This window comes from Colobus angolensis, unplaced genomic scaffold (assembly GCF_000951035.1).
Source record: "Colobus angolensis palliatus isolate OR3802 unplaced genomic scaffold, Cang.pa_1.0 Scaffold448, whole genome shotgun sequence".
In the NCBI taxonomy this organism is placed as follows: domain Eukaryota; kingdom Metazoa; phylum Chordata; class Mammalia; order Primates; family Cercopithecidae; genus Colobus; species Colobus angolensis.
Window position 1 is genome coordinate 190393 of NW_012117910.1, and position 20790 is coordinate 211182.

Sequence of the window (20790 nt, forward strand, 5' to 3'; positions counted from 1 at the left end):
CTCTAGCCTGGGCAACAGAGTGAGACTGTCTCAAAAAAAAAAAAAAAAAAAAGTTGTTTTAATATGAAAATCTCAACATAGTATTTGTATTTGGTGAAAATAGGCTAAATATTCTCAGGATTTTTTCCAATCCCACTGGAAATGAGAAAAAATATATTAAAATAAAAAGTAATAATTAAAAAATTTAAGAAAAAAGTAAATGTATCATATTTTCTCCATTGGCTTATGAGTTAAGCCAGTTAGCACTGTTTCTATAACTTTTAAATTAACTAATTAATTTTTTTTTTTGAGATGAAGTCTAGTTATATTGCCCAGGCTGGTTTTGACCTCCTGGGTTCAAGTGATCCTCCTGCCTCAGCCTCCCAAGAAGCTGAGATTACAGGTACCTGGCTTAAAACTTTTATAAAATTAAGGCTGTGCATGGTGGCTTCTGCCTGTAATCCCAGCACTTTGGGAGGCTGAGGTGGGCAGATCACTTGAGGTCAGGAGTTTGAGACCAGCCTGGCCAATATGGGAAACCCTGTCTCCACTAAAAATATGAACAATAACTAGGCATGGGGGCAGGCACCTGTAATTCCAGCTACTTGGAAGCCTGAGGAGGGAGAATCACTTGAATCTGGGAGGTGGAGGTTGCAGTGAGCCGAAATCATGACATTGCACCCTAGCCTGGAAGACAGAGTGAGACTCTGTCTCAAAAAATTAAAAAAAATGTAAATTAAAAATAATTTATATGAAATTATTTTCAAACAAATATAATTATACTAATAAAAAAAAAAAAGAAAAACACCTGCTAGCAGTTCCCTACCTCTTATGACAGCAAACCATAATTATTTTCTCTGGTACATCCATATCTGTCACAGTACAGCCAATCTTGCTTCTCACCTTGGTGATTTCACACCACCCTTTCCCAACTCAAATTCAAACTCTCCATCCCAGTCGCACGGCCCCTCAACATTCTTCCAGAGATCAGCACTCCCACAGCCCTCTGGCTTCCTCTCAGGCCAGTGCTGGCCACTGCTCTCCTCTTCTTTCTCCTTATTCTCCTCCTCCTCCTCCATGCAGCATTCCAGGCTCACCTCCTCCCTGTGCACTTCCTGATCGTGCTCACTCATGGGGATTCTTCCTTTCCAGAACTAGATGCACTGCATGTGGAATATATTGCCCTGTTGCTCTGGCAAGTGAAACTGCAGCTGCCTCTTTTCTGTGGTATAATTCTTCCCCCGAACATCTTAAGCTTCCCAAAGCCGGAACTGCAGCTTAAGTGTCTAGGTTGATGCTGAATTTGGAGCAAGTCCTCTGTAAACATGTGCCTGTCAATTGGCTGGTTTCTGGCAACGTCTATCCTACTACAATGCTATACACAACAAAGGGTAACTAGGCCAAAAGAGGCGGGCCCTACGAGGCCCACAGCATAGCCCAGAAAATGACAGAGAGGGCAGTTTGGCCTAAACAGGTTTAGCTGTTGCCAGGATATGTTGCTGGTGGGAGAGTAAATTGGAACAACCCCTATGGAGGGCGATTTGGCAAGATCTATGGAAATTAAAAATGCACATTCCATCTGTCTCTGCTAGTCTACTTCTAGGAATTATTCCTCAGATGTATTCACAGAGGTACCAAATGATGTGTGTGCAAAGTTATTCTTGTTTTTTCTTTTTTCTTTTAATGAGACAGAGTCTCGCTCTGTCGCCTAGGCTGGAGGGCAGTGGTGCAACCCCTGCTCACTGCAACCTCCGCCTCTTGGGTTCAAGCAATTCTCCCACCTCAGCCTCCCGAATAGCTGGAATTACAGGCGTGTGCCACCACATCCAGCTAATTTTTGTATTTTTAGTAGAGGTGGGATGTCACCATGTTGGCCAGGCTGGTCTCGAACTCCTGACCCCAAGTGGTCTGCCTGCCTTAGCCTCCCAGAGTGCTGGAATTACGGCCATGAGCCACTGCGCCTGGCTTCTGTAGTATTTTTTTGTATAGCAAACAACTGAAAAAAACCTAAAGGACCATCTATGGGATCTGGTATTCCATACAGTGGAATTCTACCTGGCCATACCAAAGACATTAGAGAAAGAGTGCTTAATGCACGGATACGGCACCACTGTTAAGTAAAAAAGTAAAATGCAAACAGTAAATACTCATAATATGCCAGCCTTAAATTTTGTAAAAGGAGGGAGACATATAATGTGCATAGTTGCTCATATGTGCATATATACTTGCATATCTCTGGAAAATTCCACCAAAAAAACCTAATGGCGATGGCTGTATGTGAATAACAGAATTGGGAAAGTGGAAAGGGAGACTTCTCAGTGTGTATTTTATACTTTTTGAGTTTTAAACCATGTGAATATATTATTTATTCTAAAAGGGCAGCAAGAGGTATACTCAGCTATACTTGAGTAGATGGGAGAGGAAGGAGGAAAAAGGTTATTTCAAGAGGGATTATCAACAAAGCCAACTGGGCAACTGTAACCACTTTCAGAGAGTTCTGGAGAACTGAGGTGGCTACATTTGCTCAGCAGGGCGTTCCTGGCCTCCAGCACAGTTGGAACAGGCTGGGTCAGCCCCAGGGTGTTTGTGGGTCAAAGGCAGTGTTGCCTTTAGTCAAAAGTGTTTCCCTTTCTTCCTCCTACCCTGAGATGGGCATAGCTTCTCTCCTGCCTCTGCTGTCCCTTGCAGTAAAGTCGGCTCTTCCAAAACTTACCCCTTCCCCATCTCCAAAGAGCCTTTCAAAAGCAATCTGTGCCACATTTGGGGAAACACTTTAACAAAATGGGAAAATGCCTACGATAAGTGAAAATATGCAAGGTACAAAATTCTAAGAATAATACGATTTCTTATGGTGATTTTAATTTCCTACTTTTCTGGATTTGCCAAATGTCCTACAAGCACATGCTGCTTTTATCATGAGAAAATATATCTTTTTAAAAAAGTGGACAGCTACATACCTCTCTCTTCTGGGAAAAATGCTGGGCAGCACGTTATCCTAACATTCTCTGGGAGGCTCAGTAACCCTAATGTCTGATTTTTATAAGCTGAGGCGACCAGGGACGGGTCACAGCACCAGCTGCCATCTCTGGCACATGTAAGGACTAAATAAATGTTTTGTTAAATGGGTGAGTAAATGACAGAATGGACAGGCAGCTGAATGCACGGAGTTGGGCAGCTCCCAGAAGCTGATACAAATGGTGGGGAGAGACGTCTTGCTAGAGTGACAGTCAGAGGCCACTGGGAAGAGGCCTGTGCCCACAACTGTGAGGCAATACGCAGGTTGCCGGCCCTTTCACCCTGGCCTGGAATGCCCATGCCCACCCCTTTCTCACTGCACTAGCAACAGATGCTCTTGGCGCTAAGAGGGCAAAGTGGTTCTGCCTCCCTCGCTCATGTTCTCTTTCCCATCTGCCTCCATCCCACCAGGATCTTTCTAACGGCTCCTTTGGATAAAAGCCTCCAGGGGCTCCCCACTGCCTATAGCATAAAGGCCCTGCCAGCACATCCCAGGCTCCTCACAATCTGACTTCTACTGACTTACCCAAAGTGGGCTCTTGTTACTGGCTTGTTTTCCTGCTGTCCTGTGTGTCCCCCCACTCTGCCTCATGTCACACTTCACTCCCCAGCTCTCTCTCTGGGCCTCTGCATGCTTCACTTCACCTGCCTAAGATGCCCTTCCTGCTAGGGGAACTTTTCTTTGTCTGGAAGATACCTGTTCCTTCCAGACATCCTTCAAGGGTGATCTCCCAGCCCTACGTTGGAGCACTCTGTTGTTTCCTTGTGTGTGTCCCCCCCAGGCTACTCTATTGAACTGAAACTATTCTTGGTTGTGTGTTTTTTTTTTTAGATGGTGTCTTGCTCTGTCGCCCAGGATGGAGTATAGTGGCACAATCTCAGCTCACTGCAACCTCCGCTGCCCAGGTTCAACTGATTCTCCTGTCTCAGCCTCCTGAGTAGCTGGTACTACAGGTGCATGCTGCCATGCCCATCTAATTTTTGTAATTTTAGTAGAGACGGGGTTTCACCATATTGGTCAGGCTGGTCTTGAACTGCTGACCTCAGGTGATCCACCCACCTTGGCCTCCCAAAGTGCTGGGATTACGCATGAGCCACCGTGCCTGGCCCATTGTTTGTGTTTGTGCGTGTGTATTTTTTTTCCCCTACCCTATCCTGGTCTTGGCCAAAAAATGGGAGCGCTTCTAAAATGCAGGCTCCACACAAGCAGGAGGCTTATCTGTCGTTTTCACTGCTGCATCCCCAGGCTGGAAGACTGGCACATTCTAAGCACCCAGTAAATATTTGTTAAATGAGTAAATATTTGTTAAATTAGTACATAAGCCAGTACCTCTATTTCAACAGTCAGAACTACTACCATACCTGTAACAAAAGTCATGCTTCTGGAAGGTCTGGCAAGCCAAAGGGAAGATGTCCAGAAAGGCCCAAAGTGTGGTACAGGTATCACAAAGGTAGAGAACAATGTCCTTTAACTCCTGTTGCCAAAAGAATACACTGCATTTTTCTCCTCTGCCCGCACCGCACATACAGATCTGCAGAGTGTCTGAGACAACTTTAACACGGTCAGGGTCCCAAACAGGCAGGATGTTAACATGGGAGGAAGGGAACACTGGAGGTTCCGGGCAAAGCCTGGCTGGTCTATCTTCAGGAGCACGATCTGGGTGAGTCACCTAACCTCTCTAAGCCTCAGGTCTTTCTATGGTAGCTCCAATGGCCTTACACCCAATCATCACTAGGGTTACTTCCAGTTCTGAGATAATATGATTCCCTCTTCTAAGTTAAAGGAAAACCAACTCTTGAATCTGAAGACATCATGCAAAGAAGGAATATCCGAGGCAGGACAAGAATATCAAGTCCATAGGTTTTTCACATCTTGAAGTGGGTATACAAAACACTTTCTTCTAAGTTTCTTACACACTTTCCTGGTTCTTATGACAACTCTGAAAAGTAGGCTGGGAAGCTGTTGAGGATCTCTATTTTACAGATAAGGAAACCGAGGTTCCGAGGGGTAAAATGATTTGTTCCCACAGCACCTGCCACGTGCCCTTCTGAAATGCAATCACAATCTCTAGGAGGATAGCTCATAGCTGCTTTGTTCCTGTTCTATCTCCAGGGCTTAGGGCAGCACCTGACACATCGAGGCTTCCTGAATGTCTGCCTTCTGTCACCCTTGTCAACTCTAAATTCCATGAGCGCAGGGGCCAGTCTGCTTTTGTTTACTGCCTTATCTCCAGACATAGCACTGGGTCTGGCACATGCTGTAGACTCCTCAATATAAGTCCACTGAATGAATGGCTCAATGAATAATGCACAAATGAACATGTCAAACTGAAATAAATGAGGACTCTGAATTCTTATTCCCCGGTTCTTTCCACTACTCTGTAAATGAGGCTCCCAGAGAGAAATCCAAGCCAACTGAAAATGTTCTAAACCTGTGTGATAGGACATAATAGTTGCTCACTGCACTGGGGAAAGGGGCCCTGGCGGGGAAGGGGCCCTGGTCTGGGAAGAGACCACTGGGTCCTCTACTGGGGCAATCTTCCCGGCCTCTGGGTAGCCAGGCCCTGGTTGGGGGGACCCAGCAGGAAAGAGACTGGGCTGAAGGGCAACCTTACCAGGAGAGGCATGTCGCTGGGGGTCAATCGGCCCCTCTCCTCGAGCTTCTGGGGTGTGGTACTGGCCCCGTCCCCTTGCAAACCACAGTGCTGGAGGATATTGCTGAAGACCTGTGAAAGACAAGAACGGGCGCTCTCACATTATACTGAACCAGGGCTAGGACCCCTGGCCAGAGCCAGGTTCAGGTGATCTGAAAACTGCCTTGGAGTTTCTACAATATTTATCCATGTTTCCAGGATATAAGCTGAGACAATTACCTTCTCCAATAGTAAGGTCAGAGTAAAAACTATGTAAGACGGGAATGATGGCAGCATCCTTCTTACAGGAGGGCGGAGAGGATTAAAAAGACAACCTGGGGCCAGGTGTGGTGGCTCACTCCTGTAATCCCCGAACTTTGAGAGGCCCAGGATGGAGGATCGTTTGAGGCCGGAAGTTCAAGACCAGCCTGGGCAACATAGTAAGACCCCCATCTCTACAAAAATTTTTTTAAATTAGCTGGGCAAGATGGTATGTACTTGTAATCCCAGCTACTTGGGAGGCTGAGGTGGGAGGATCAATTGAGGCCAAGAGTTCAAGGTTGCAGTGAGCTATGATTGTGCCACTGCACTCTAGCCTCAGTGACAGAGCAAGATCCTGTCTTCCCTCCCAGAATCCTGTAGATATTATCTGACCATATAGGCCAAGCAAGTATGATAATGCACATTTAAGATATACCTTTCGCAATGTATAACAAATCTTTAGAGCCCCTGTAGATAGCTATTTATGGAAACTACATTGAAATAAGACAAATCAACAGTGAGAGGAAAACAGAGTCCAGCATAGGGGACTGTGCCATTTTTAAGGAGGCTAGCATGTAAGGATTCCAAAACTTACTGTGCATAGTGGATATCTCTTGGTGGTGGGATTATGAGGGAATGGTAATGTTCCTCTTTTATTTTTTATTTTCCAAATTTTCTACAATGAACATTATTTCATGAAATAATTTTATACAACTTTAAAGCTACTTTTTGAGAAACACTGGTCTCTTAAAGGGATATCCTTAGAGGCATATGGCTGTTGGCAAGCAACACAAAATGCAAGCCAAACTCTGTCTGTAGGAGCGCCAGACAGCCAGCCCTTAGGCTTAAGGCTGTCTTGTTCAAAAGGGAAAAGGGAGAATTTATTTATTTATTTATTTATTTATTTTTTTTGAGGCGGAGTCTCGCACTGTCGCCCGGGCTGGAGTACTGTGGCCGGATCTCAGCTCACTGCAAGCTCCGCCTGCCGGGTTCACACCATTCTCCTGCCTCAGCCTCCCGAGTAGCTGGGACTACAGGCGCCTGCCACCTCGCCCGGCTAGTTTTTTGTATTTTTTAGTAGAGACGGGGTTTCACTGTGTTAGCCAGGATGGTCTCGATCTCCTGACCTCGTGATCCGCCCGTCTCGGCCTCCCAAAGTGCTGGGATTACAGGCTTGAGCCACCGCGCCTGGCCGAAAAGGGAGAATTTAAAGAGATGTAGTCAGGGGTAAGACAAAGAGACTGTCTGGGGAGACGGGGGAGTCAGGGAATAAACTTCTCCTCAGCTCTTCCAGGAAAGTCAGGAAACACCACTGAGTTAGGGAGGTGGCCTATCCCCCAAGCTTAACCTCCCCTGCGCAGGGCCAAGAGCCGGTACCTGAAGGATGGTAGGCAGGGTTTCATCCAGGTCATTGTAGTAACTTGGCTGCTGTGTAAAGATGTTTCCTAAAAAGAGAAGAGAAAGGTTGGAAATGAGAAAAGGTGGGGGCTTGGTGGAGTGAATAAGACACATTACATATGGTTGCCAGCATGTCTGTGGCCTTTCTCCCTTTTCCTAATCCCATCTGCAGCTAGGACCTTGGATGAGTTCTGGCCCCAGGCCTTGCTGGCGCTGAGCTTTGGCCCAGCCTAGAAGCTTCCCCAGGATTGGGGAGGGACCTTGCTCAATATGATTTAACCTTTTAAGTACCTCTGCCTAGTGAATTACATAAAAGACCTGCCCTGGTCAAACCAGCTCACCCTGATGTCCCCAAGGAGTGATCACACTTGGGCACCCTGCCTCCTATGACAGCTATGGCTCTGGAAGTTGGAGTTAGTCATCCAGGAAAATAAGCAGATAGGATCTCTTTGCTCAAGAAACATGGATGCAATAATCCAGGACTCTCCAATAATGTGAGGAGATTGCCGGGAGATATTTCTCTGGAAATTTCATACCTTCCACTTGTAGATATGCTAACCAGACTAATCCTACTCCAAGGTGAGAGGCCTGAGAAGGACCTGGAGACAGATTTACCACACACTTGCAGTTGTTCCTATAAGATGAAGCTTGTCTCCGAGTGTTTACTATTCTCCAAGTGCTGCCGCTGTAAGTGCGTAGGTTTGAGCATATGGTAACTGGAACAGAAACCAAGTGTTCTGGCTGCCCAAATGGTGAGAGAGGGAGGGAGGGAGGGAAGGAAGATCACAGCTAGCTTGGGGATGTGACAATGTGAAATGCCAACACCTTTAAGAGGCCAGGGTTCTTGGCCCCCTATAATCCCACCATCTAAGGCTGGCTGATGGTCAGGATGTTCTGAATTCTAGATGTTCTCTGCCTTTGGGCAAGTCTGTCCTTGGTTTCCTTTGACCCTGCAGCCCTTGCTGGACTCTGGAGGATTTGAAAAATGAATGAGTTCAAAAACCAGATGGGGCTGGGTGAGTAAGCAAGTCACTAGGTGGCTGGACTTTCTGTAAGCACTTTCCTGGATGCCACGCCACTGCATTTCTTGATTCCAGAAAGCTGAGTTTTACCAGCCCAGACTTGCTCAGCACCTCCCATCTCCAGATGGGTGCTGATCCCATAACCTGTGAAGGTGTGCTCAGACCATCCACACCCACCTCCTACTCCTGACAGGCAAGGAATGACAGAGCTATCTCCCCACCAAACTCTGTTCTTCCTATAAAACCCTCAAGGTTAAGTCCAAACTCCTGACCGTGGCACAAAAGGCCCTGTGAGATCTGGCCTCTGCTGGTATCCCAGGCCACCCTTTCCCCCTTCCCTACACCGCACTCTTCCCTCACACCATTCTTAACCTCAGAAAACCAGCCCTGTCCCCGCCTTCTGTTTGGAGTGCCTTCCTAGAGCTAACTCCACCATAAAGCAGGTGTCACCTACTCCACGCAATGCCTCCTGACCCAGTATACTATTATACTATAGTATAACAGTATACTATACTATTAGTATAGATCAAATTTCATACTCTATTCTTGGGGTCTTCTAAGTCCCTTTCCTCACCTTCATCTGATTCTAATGACAGTGACGATCTTAACTTTTTATCTCCTAAAGAAATAATAAAAATGTAAGAAACAGCAATGGCATCCTTTGAAATGTCCCTTCTCAGATGAAAGCAGTTCAAAAACCCAGGGTGAAGGGAGATACCGCCAAGTAGATCACTGCAGTCCACAATTGGGCCAAGGCCCAAGTCATTCCTGGTTTGCAAAGCAGTGCTGAGAGTCTAACTGAAAGGGCTTGCTTTCAAAATTACACTTGTTGATGCATAATACCAGCCTTGAAGGTTAAAAAAAAAGGTGGGGGAATAGGGATAGGTACTTAGGAGGTCAAGGTGGGAGGATCGCTTGGGAGAAAAAAAAGGCAACGTAAGGAACTGGGCTTCTACTCACAGAACACTCAACCAGTCCCCTTTCTCCCACCTTCTTTCACTTGTCAATCCTCTTACAAGTGATCACTTTGCCTGAGTTTCTGCAGTATAGAAATTGGAGGCTGCCCCTTCTTATACCTTCTGCTCAAAGGTTAAAAAGAGAGTTGCTGTGTATGTGTGTGTGAGAGGGACAGACAGAAACTGCAGGCACCTTCTCTGCATCACTCCCTGTCTACACACACACACACAGAGTGAAGGGGCTCCTGAGGCCTGGTCCTGACTTCTTTTGTGCTGACTCCCCTCAAAGAGCCAAAGAAGGGGCCCTTCTTAATAAGCCAGTTTAGGATTCTCAATCTCAAGGTCTGAGAACTCTTAAAAAAACACCTCAGAATCTATGAGGAAGGACATTTTTCTGTATAGACGTTTTCATGATTCTCAAAGGAGCCAGTGATCCAGATGATTCGGAGCCCAGGCAGTGAGTGGGCTTTCTCACTCTCCCATCACCACGCAGTCCCCTCTGGATACCTGCAGCATCTTACACCCAATAGGTCCCATGCTGAACCTCCCCTCTACCCACAGCTCCCTCTCCCACCTCCCAAAGGGCCTTTTTTCTGCAACCAACACCAGTTCTAGATGACCTCACCAAGCCCTGCTTAAATCAGGTTCCTGGATTTCCTTTTCTTCCCCAGCAGCCCAGCCAGGCTCTCACCTTCAAACTCACACAGATGCGCCCACCTCCTACAAGGCCTCCTGTCTCCACCCTTCCCACCTGCATGCTGCCAGATGAATCTTGTTACCTGCTCCAAGCTCCTGCAGGCTCCACGGTCTCATCACAGTAAGAGCTCATGCTTACCAATGGCTGTGACATGCCAGGCACGGTGCTGAGCATTCTACTCATGCTATTTCAATAACTCAATTTGTTTTTACTTTTTTTTTTTGAGGCGGAGTTTCGCTCTCGTTGCCCAGGCTGGAGTGCAATGGCACAATCTTGGCTCACTGCAATCTCCGCCTCCCAGGTTCAAGCGATTCTTCTGCCTCAGCCTCCTGAGTAGCTGGGATTACAGGTGCCTGCCACCATGCCCAGCTAATTTTTTGTATTTTTAATAGAGATGGAGTTTCGCCATATTGGCCTGGCTGGTCTCAAACTCCTGACCTCAGATGATCCACCTGCCTCGGCCTCCCAAAGTGCTGAGATTACAGGCATGAGCCACCACACCTAGCCTCAACAACCCAATTTAATCCTTGCACCCATCCTATGGGTAGGTATATTATATAATGTCTTCCCATTCTGCAGATGAAAAAACTGGGGCTTATAGTAGTTAATTGACTTGGTTAAGGGGACACAGCCAGGAATAGAGCTGTGGTGTGAATTAGGCAGTTCAATTTCAGAGCCTGTCTTCTTAGCCACCAAGCAATACCACTCCCCAAGTGCTAAAGCCTGGCATGAAGCCCTTCCCAATCCAGCTCCAAGGCTCCAACTTCCCCTCCCCCGTCTCCTGCTGCTGCCCTCCTGGAATGCTCCACTCTCTAAGCAAACTGGCCTAAGAACTGTTTCTCTAACTAACTGTGCCTTCTGGTGCTCACTTGCTCCATCCTCTCAGTATGTGGTAAAATTACTAGGAGTCTTTCTCAGTCAGGGTCTAAGAGACAGGATCTCACTTTGTCACCCAGGCTGGAGGGCAGTGGTGTGATCATAGTTCACTACAGCCTCAACATCCTGGGCTCAAGGGATCCTCCCGAATCAACCTCCAGAGTAACTGAGACTACAGGGGCAGGCCAACACGCCTGACTAATTTTTAATTTTTTGTAGAGACAGGGTGTCACTGTTTCCCAGGCTGGGGGGGAAAAAAAAAGATTAACTGATGATCAGGAAATAATTAGATATGAATGAGAAACCAGAGATTATTCCAATGAAAACGCTGGATGCAAAATTTCTTTTTTTCTTTTTTTTTTGAGATGGTGTCTTGCACTGTCTCCCAGGCTGGAGTGCAATGGCACCATCTTGGCTCACTGCAACCTCTGTCTCCTGGGTTAACATGATTCTCCTGCCTCAGCCTCCCGAGTAGCTGGGATTACAGGTGCATACTACCACACCCAGCTACTTTTTTGTATTTTTAGTAGAGACAGGGTTTCACTATGTTGGCCAGATTGGTCACGAACTCCTGACCTCGTGATTTGCCTGCCTCGGCTCCCAAAGTGCTGGGATTACAGGTGCGAGCCACTGCGCCTGGCTGCAAAATTTCATATACATTATGATCAAGTATGGTTTAAGAAAAATACAGAGAAAAGACTAGAAGGAAAAAACAACCAAATGGTTGTTTCTTGTAGAAATCTGGTAACTGCTTTCCTGCTTCACTATACTTTATATCCTTTCAAAATTTCTTAAATTAACATGTATTACCTTTACCATTAAGGAAAAAAAAAGGCTGGGCGCAGTGGCTCACGCCTGTAATCCCAACACTTTGGAAGGCTGAGACGGGAGGATCACCTGAGGTCAGGAGTTTGAGACCAGCTGGACCAACATGGAGAAACCCCATCTCTACTAAAAATACCTGTAATCCCAGCTACTTGGGAGGCTGAAGCAAGAGAATCGCTTGAAGCTGGGAGGCGGAGGTTGCAGTGAGCCGAGATTGCGCCATTGCACTCCAGCCTGGGCAACAAGAGTGAAACTCCATCTAAATACATAAAAAAAAGAAAAAAAAAAAAAAGAAAAAGGAAGGAAAGAACAAAGGAAAGCGACCATTACAAGAGGTAACTCAGTTTTGTAACTAGATATTTAGAAGACTGTGTCATACAGGCTCCAGGTGAGGGGAGCTGACAAGGGCATCCAGGGTGAACACCTCTCTGCGCCAGGCCCAACTCCATGAGTTACAATTCAAAGAGGATATCACTGGGACGCACCCTCTGTACCATCCCACAACGCTTGTGTTTCTTTTTTTTTCTTATTTGCGTGTGTGTGTGTGTGTGTATAAAGAGGAACCTCTAAAATAACTGCTTGTTTTTTATTAAACCTTCTAGCCCTCTGCCTGCTAATGGGATCCAACTGCTAATGTCCGTTCCTTTTGCAACCCAGAAGAGCCCTCTCTGAACTCTGTCCCTACCTGCTCTCAGCAGCAGTGCAAATCATGACGTTTTTGATGCAGTGCCATCATCCCTCAAGCAGGGAGTTGCAGAGCAAGAGTTTGAGAGTCAGGTCTACGTGGACACACGTCCCGACTGGGCCACTTATTAGTCATATCCTCTCAGGAAAGTCCCCTACATTTGAACCTCAGTTTCCTTATCTGTAAGTGGGGATGATGACAGCACTTATCTCACAGGGCTGCTGTGAGGATCCAATTGACATGACATATGTGGAGTACTTGGCAGAATGCCGGGTCCCCGGAACATGCTCCAATAAAGGTTAGCTTAGTTATCACTGCTGTTCTTACATTCATCGCCAAAGGAAACTTCCCCATTCCTATGTCTGACGCATGGCCAATTGCATAATACTAATACACTCCCAAGCCAGAATGCTGGCTTACACTGTAATCTCAGCTGTTCAGGAAGCCAAGGCAGGAGGATCACTTGGGGCCATGAGTTTGAGACCAGTTGGAACAACATAGTGAGACCCCATCTACTGAAAATTTGTTTGATTTGCTAGGCATAGTGGCGTGCACCTGTAGTCCCAGGTATCTGGGAGGCTGAGTTGGGGGGGATAGCTTGAGTCCAGGAATGTGAAGCTACAGGGAGATATGATTGCACCACGGCACTCTTGCCTGAGTGACAGAGTAAGGCTTTGTCTCTCTCTTTTTTTTTTTTTTTTGAGATGAAGGCTTGTTTCATCTCAAACACTGCAACTTCTGCCTCCCAGGTTCAAGTGATTCTCCTGGGAAACAAAACAAAACAAAACAAAACAAAACAACAACAAAAAAACTTCCAGATCCTTGAGGAACTGTCTGGTACACAGTTTTGTTTCCACCTCCCTAGGTAGTGTCACTACCTAGTCATTTTGAGATGACACTCATATATCTGTTAAGCAATTTCCCAAGACTCCCTGCCCCTACCGCCGTGAGTCCCAGGGCACTGTCAAAGCACTGGCCTTTGCAACCTTTAGTTTGGCATGTGGAGGCCATCTCGGTGCATCCTCCCAGTCCCACATCCTACACACCTATCATCTTCTGGAGCAGTGGTGAGTTGCCTTTTCCAAAGAGCACACAGAGGTCCAGGATCTTTGGAATGTCAAAGAGGAAGTTATTGTAGAGGATTTCTCCAAACGCAGAAGGGGAAATGAAGTGATCCTAAAGAAAAATGCAGAGAGAAAGGATAGAGATTTTCTGAACACTCCTACATTACAAATAGCAAACTCATGAGAAATAATCTTTGGGTCCATCAAATGGGGACTGGCTAATGATGCCTTATACATAGACCTGGAGCAATGGCCATTCTCCCCACCTTTTTTTGTTGTTGTTCATCTATCTGTGTCTTTGTGTCTCTAAACATCCCCATGACTTTTAGAACTGGCTGTATTATCATGTCTTTTTTTTTTTTTTTTTTTGAGACAGGGTCTGGCTCTGTTGCCCAGGCTGATGTGCAGTGGTGCAATCTCTGCTCATTGCAAACTCCACCTCTTCAGCTCAAGCCATCCTTCCACTTCAGTCTCTCGAGTAGTCGGGACTATAGGCACGTGCCACAACGCCTGGCTAATTTTTGTATTTTTTGTAGAGATAGGGTTTCCCTATATTGCTCAAGTTGGTCTTGAACTCCTGATCTCAAGCAATGCGCTTGCCTTGGCCTCCCAAAGTGCTGGGATTACAGGTGTGACCCACAGTGTCCAGCCCCCACTTAAAAATTTTTTTTAAATTTAATTTTATTATTATTATTATTTTTTTAGACAGAGTCTTGCTCTGTCGCCCAGGCTGGAGTGCAGTGGCATCTCACTGCAAGCTCCGCCTCCCGGGTTCACGCCATTCTCCTGCCTCAGCCTCCCAAGTAGCTGGGATTACAGGAGCTCGCCACCACCCCCAGCTAATTTTTGTATTTTTAGTAGAGACAGGGTTTCGCCATGTTGGGCAGGCTGGTCTTGAACTCCTGACCTCAAATGATCCACCTGCCTCGGCCTCCCAAAGTACTGGGATTATAGACGTGAGCCACCATACCAGGCCCATTCTCCCTTTAAATGTAAAAAGAAACAAAACATGCTATAAAACAGTCAGTTGGGAATTCATCCTGAAATATTTGCAGATAAATTAGTATGCTATCTGGGATTGCTTTAGGGGGAGAGATAAAACGAGACTGGCAGAATGTTGGTAATTGTTGAAGGGTACATGGGATTCACTGTACTTTGTACATGAAAATTTTGTATTTGTGGCCAGGCGCAATGGCTCGCGCCGGTAATCCCAGCACTTTGGGAGGCCGAGGTGGGCGAATGAGGTCAGGAGTTCAGGATAAGCCTGGCCAACATGGTGAAACCCCATTTCTACTAAAAATACAAAAATTAGATGGGCATGGTGGCAGATGCCTGTAATCCCAGCAACTTGGGAGGCTGAGGTAGGAGAATGCTTGAATCCAGGAGGTGGAGGCTGCAGTGAGCAGAGATCATGCCATTGCACTCCAGCCTGGGCAACAAGGGTGAAACTCCATCTCAAGAAAAAAAAAAGAAAGAAAAGAAAATGTTATATTTATGTGTATTTGGAAATTTCCATTCTAGGCCAGGTGTGGTGGCTAGTGCCTATAATCCCAGCTACTTGGGAGGCTGAGGAGGGAGGACTGCTTGAAGCCAGGAATTCAAAACCAACCGGGGCAACATAGCAAGCTCCCCTCTGCCCAAAAAAATTTTTTTAAATTAGCCAGGTGTGGTGGTGCCTGTAGTCCCAGGTACTTTGAAGGCTGAGGCAGGAGGATTCCTTGAGCTCAGGAGTTTGAGGCTGCAGGAAGCTATGATTGCGCCACTGCACTCCAGCTTGGGTGACAGAGATTCTGTCTCCAAAAATAAAGAAAAAGGAAAAGAATATGTCCATATTATAAAACTTTTTAAAAAGCAAGATCCTATTTTTTAAATACACACACACACACATTCAAAGGGAATAAATTCTCTGGAGAAATAAGCATGTAACAAGGTTGGGTGTAGTGGCTCATGCCTGTAATTTCAGCACTTTGGGAGCCTCAGGTGAGAATATAACTTGAGTTCAGGAGTTCAAGACTAGCCTGAGAAACAAAGAGAGGCCTCGTCTCTACTAAAAATCAAATAAATTAGCCAGGCATGATGGTGCATGCCTGTATCTCAGCTATTTGGGGGGCTGAGGTGGGAGGATCACTTGAGCCTGGGAGATCGAAGCTGCAATGAGCTATAATTGTGTCACTGCCCTCCAGCCTGGGCAACAGAGTGACATCCTGTCTCAAAAAAGGAAAAGAGGCCGGGCGCGGTGGCTCAAGCCTGTAATCCCAGCACTTTGGGAGGCCGAGACAGGCGGATCACCTCAGGTCAGGAGTTCGAGACCAGCCTGGCTAACATGGTGAAACCCCGTCTCTACCAAAAAATACAAAAAACTAGCCGGGCGAGGTGGCGGGCGCCTGTAATCCCAGCTACTCGGGAGGCTGAGGCAGGAGAATGGCGTGAACCCGGGAGGCGGAGCTTGCAGTGAGCTGAGATCTGGCCACTGCACTCCAGCCTGGGCGACAGAGCGAGACTCCGTCTCAAAAAAAAAAAGGAAAAGAAAGATGCACTTAACAGTGGTTATTTTGCAGGGCTGAGATTTTGTCAGTGACATTCATATTTCTGCAATGTTTGGGTTGTTTAGAGGCAGCAGTATTATTTTTAAAGTCATGAAAAAAAACAGTAAAGATTTTTTAAAAGAGTACACAAGTTCCTTTAAGAAGTCAGAATCAATGTTTTTCTCTCTGACGCACAAGTCAAGGTAGTCACGCGTCAGCTGGCAAACGGCCTTCGGCTCTCTTTGATGGAAACACTGGGTGTAACACAGACCAACCTAGTGAATTAGAGGATAAGGGAGGTGGCACAGATTTCTTCCCCAACAGAGGGAATAAAGATGGAGGGGAGACAAAGAGGAAACTCAATGCCTCCAGAGCCTTCCTTCCCAGGGGTGGAGAGCTTGGCACAGAGGTGTCAAGTGTCAGGTGACGACCTGTCATGGGATCAGTGGCTTACTTTGGATTCCTTGTGAGTGGACATGCGGAGGAAGGTGAGAAAAACACTTCGATGGAGGCGCTTCTGCATGTCAACAACCTCAGGGGCTGAGGCCACCCCCTCGTCGAACTTGCGGGGGACATAGCGCAGGTAGGAGTCCAGGCACTTCTGTAGAGTCTCGTCAAAGATTACCTAAGCCAGGAGACAGAAGAGAGCGAGGATTTATCCCTGAGGCCCCAGGGACTTGTGGGTGGACTGTGCAAGGGCTCAATGCCCATCAGCCCTGCCCTATTCCAAACAATCCGACCCCAAGGGACCAAAGAGGTTTGAATGAGCTGAGGACTAAACACAAGATTCTAAAATTGACACTTTGAAAGGTGTGTAAACATTAAGATTGTGATACAAGACAGAGCAATCCAAACCATAATTTGCTGTTAAGGATCCAGTGTAAGAAGTAGACAAAAAGCACTTCCTAAGGGAAGAAAAACAACAAAAGCAACCAACCAACGGCATGTCATGTGCTTTGTCTTAGCGTTAATTTTTATAGAATGTTACCTGGCACCAGAATTTATCGTGAGGCAAGGCCAGGAGCCAGTCGAGGTCATTGGCTACGAAGGTGGCGCGTTCCAGGTACTCCTCCACTAGGGCGGGAATGTTGTCTTTAGGGGGCGGTTTGTATAACACAAAATACCGGTCTGCCTTCTGCTCGGGGTGCTACGGATCCAAAAACCACGTGTTAACGTGGCAGAGGTTAGTCAGCGAGGGCCCATTTGCCAACCCACAGCAATGACAACACTTGGCTGTTCCAACCGGTGACCCTCCAAGGAGCTTTTAAGCATAAAGAACCAAGTGTGTCTAACAAAGAGGGCATGGTTGCATCCAGCGAACACTAGGTGATAATTAAAATCCATGTTTTTGGAGTAGATTTAATGACACAGGGGAAGGTTAAGGGAAGAGAAAGCAGGATACAAAACTCTCTATTTAATATAATCAGTTTTTGTTTTTCTTTTTTAGTAAAAGGCAAAAGATTTATTTGTTCTGAAGAAAAACCAGAGCGTAGTTTTCGGTTTATAAAAAGTATAAATATATTCACACACTGGTATCGATTTTTAAAAAAGAAGTTGGGGAGATGATGTCCCAAAGCTAATAGTGGTTATCTCTGATGGGGGTGGGGGGTGGGGAATTGTGGCTTGAATAGACTTTCCCATTAAAAAAAAAAGAACATATATTCACATATTACTTTTTTTTTTTTTTTTTTTTGAGACGGAGTCTCGCTCTGTCGCCCAGGCTGGAGTGCAGTGGCCAGATCTCAGCTCACTGCAAGCTCCGCCTCCCGGGTTCACGCCATTCTCCTGCCTCAGCCTCCCGTGTAGCTGGGACTACAGGCGCCCACCACTTCGCCCGGCTAGTTTTTTGCATTTTTTAGTAGAGACGGGGTTTCACCATGTTAGCCAGGATGGTCTCGATCTCCTGACCTCGTGATCCGCCCGTCTCGGCCTCCCAAAGTGCTGGGATTACAGGCTTGAGCCACCGCGCCCGGCCTTTTTTTTTTTTTTTAAGACAGGTCTCACTCCCGTTGCCCAGGCTGAAGTGTAGTGGCATAATCTGGGCTCACTGCAGCCTCTACCTCCTGAGCTCAGGTGATCCCCCGCCTCAGCCTCCTGAGTAGCTAGGACTATAGGTGCGCACCACCATGCCTGGCTAATTTTTTTTATTTTTAGAAGAGATGGGGTTTCGCCAATGTTGCCCAGGATGGTCTCAAATTCCTGAGCTCAAGCCATCCACCTGCCTTGGCCTCCCAAAGTGCTAGAATTAAAGGTATGAGCCACCTCTCCCGGCCACATATATTACTTTTTAAATTAATTTTTAATTATATAATTTGACACAAGCATCTTTTCTTTCAAAAACTTACAAGGGTACAGAGAAGGTGAGCTGCCTGGGACTACACTCCCTGGCCCCATGTTCCCTGCAGAGGTAACCACTCACCATCTGGTGGGTGTCCTTGCAGACCTCTTCCAGGCATTTACATTAAATTATACCCATAAAAACAATTTGTTTGGGTCTGTTCTTTCTTACACAAATAGCATCATACTGTTTGTATCACTATGCTGTATCTTTTTTATAACCAGAAAAAACAACTTCAGTAATTTTTTTACATAAAATATTCTAATCAAGTAACTGTAAGTGTCAGCATAGAATCACAAGTTCTCCCTTCCAGCCCCTACTTGTCATGAACAAACCTTACTTTGTTCACCATAAAGAGGAGATGGGCTAAGTCTTCTCCTCTGACTACATAAGGGGTGCTTTCTCTGGGGAAGTGGTAACAGGAGGATGGCCAGGCAATGTGTCAGCTCTTATCAACCACAGTCCATCCATTTCCAGGTCTGTTGATCCAGAGGATATAGAAAAACTGAGACTGATAAGAGGTCAGCCTCCTCAAGAACCATCTATGCCTTCCTACTGTCTTAGGTGAGTTTCCAAACTATAGAGCCTGTTGGGTACCACAAGGATTCTTCAAGGCCACCTATCATGTGGGTCTGCAGGACCCCCTCCCATTTAAATGAAATTTATATCATGGAGTTACAGGTACAAATCCGTTGAAAAAGAAATTCTGCTGGCTGAAACAAGTTCAAAACAACTGTCAGGAGCCAAAATACATTTTCTTGGTTTCCAAGCTTCCTCCCTCCTCTATCTGTTGGCACTTTACCTCTTCCCTCACTTCTCACTCAGGCCAGGCTACTCATTCTCCTGAGACAGACACACACACACACACACACACGCCAGGCTACTCATTCTCCTGACACACACACACACACACACACATCCCCTGAGATTCTACTTTCCATGCAATCCCACAGGGGGAAGATGGACATCTAAATCACCAAGTGAGCACAAAACAGAGGAAGTGACAGCTCAGACCTGGCAGAGGGACTGTGGAAATGCAGAAGGGAATTAACAGCACCTGGAGGATAAGGGATGGCTTCCCAGAGCAAGCAGCCTTCCTCCAAGCCTCCAAGCATTCGAGCATTGGAGGATAAGGACTTTAAACGAAACAAACATTTTTATGGAGGCATAAACATGGGCCATAACAAAAGGGCACACATTGTACTGGGAGGTAGGAGACAGATTTGGTGAATGCTGGAATGATGCAAATGAAAGTACCACTTATTGTGGATCTGCCCTGTGCCAGCCACTAAGCAGACACAACCCACAGCCCCTATTTCTTTTTCAATCTACAAAAACTATTTTAAAAAGACATAGTATTCATCCCATTTTAGAGGAGGAATCAAACAGTAAGGTTCAGGAACTTTCCCAAGGTCATGGGATTAAAGAGACAACTGAGGCAGGATTTGAGCCAAAGCTTACGCTGTAGACCTATTAAATGACCTCTGGTATCTGTGTGCCATCCTGGTCTCACTGATTGTCCTTCTGACCCCAGTTCCAATCTCACCTCCTCCAGGAAGCCTCCCTGACTCCCACCCCAGCTGGATTAGGAGCTCATCTAAGCTCTCCCTCAGCACCTGCATTCTGTGCTCACCTCTCTATACCACTTGAACAGCATTAAAAGTGCTTTCAGACCAGTGGTTTGCATGGGGAAAGGGTGAGAGGAAGGCATGAATTGCAGGCAGGCACAAGAAAACTTTTAGGGATGGTAGAAATGTTCATTGATGATGATAGTTTCATGCATGTATACACATGGAAAAACCAATCAAATTGCATATTTTAATTTTAAAAATGTTGGCTGGGTACAGTGGCTCATGCCCGTAACCCCAGCACTTTCAGAGGCCAAGGCGGGCCCACCACTTGAGGCCAGGAGTTTGAGACCAGCCTGGCCAACACTGTGAAACCCCGTCTCTTATCAAAAATGTACAACTTAGCCAGGTGTAGTGGCACATGCCTATAATCCCAGCTACTCGGGAGGCTGAGACAGGAGAATCACTTGAACCTGGGAGGCGGAGGTTGCAGTGAGCCGAGATCACGCCACTGCACCCCGGCCTGGGCAACAGGTGAGACTCCACCTCAAAAGAAAAAACCCTTTCTTTTCATAGGTGTTGACAAACTGCATATTTTAAATATGTGCAGTTTATTGTCCTTCAACGATGCCTCAATAAAGTTGTATAAAATGGGAGGACCAGCTGGGCGTAGTGGCTCACACCTGTAATCCCAGCACTCTGGGAGGCCGAGGCGGGCGGATCACGAGGTCTGGAGTTTGAGACCAGGCTGACCAACATGGTAAAACCACGTTTCTACTAAAAATTCAAAAATTAGCTGGGCGTGGTGGCACACGCCTGTAATCTCAAGCTACTCCGGAGGCAGAGGCAGAAGAATCGCTTGAAACCAAAAGGTGGAGGTTGCAGTGAGCAGAGATCGCACCATTGCACTCCAGCCTGGGTGGGCGACAGAGTGAGATTCCGTCTCAA

General features: G+C 46.4%; 1 protein-coding gene across 3 annotated transcripts in view; it reads right to left on the minus strand.

The window, feature by feature from the left end:
* Positions 1 to 20790, minus strand: part of ASCC2 (activating signal cointegrator 1 complex subunit 2) — a 52570-nt gene that overhangs the window by 22669 nt on the left and 9111 nt on the right. Inside the window, exons 3-8 of one of the 3 annotated variants that reach the window (XM_011957681.1) lie at positions 16925 to 17083; positions 16391 to 16561; positions 13394 to 13523; positions 7266 to 7333; positions 5610 to 5720; positions 4357 to 4469 (exon numbers count right to left, since the gene is read on the minus strand). In XM_011957681.1, coding sequence (XP_011813071.1) covers positions 4357 to 4469; positions 5610 to 5720; positions 7266 to 7333; positions 13394 to 13523; positions 16391 to 16561; positions 16925 to 17083 — 752 coding nt within the window. The remainder of the gene's footprint in view (positions 1 to 4356; positions 4470 to 5609; positions 5721 to 7265; positions 7334 to 13393; positions 13524 to 16390; positions 16562 to 16924; positions 17084 to 20790) is intronic. The other 2 variants (XM_011957683.1, XM_011957682.1) reach the window with 2 other exon arrangements.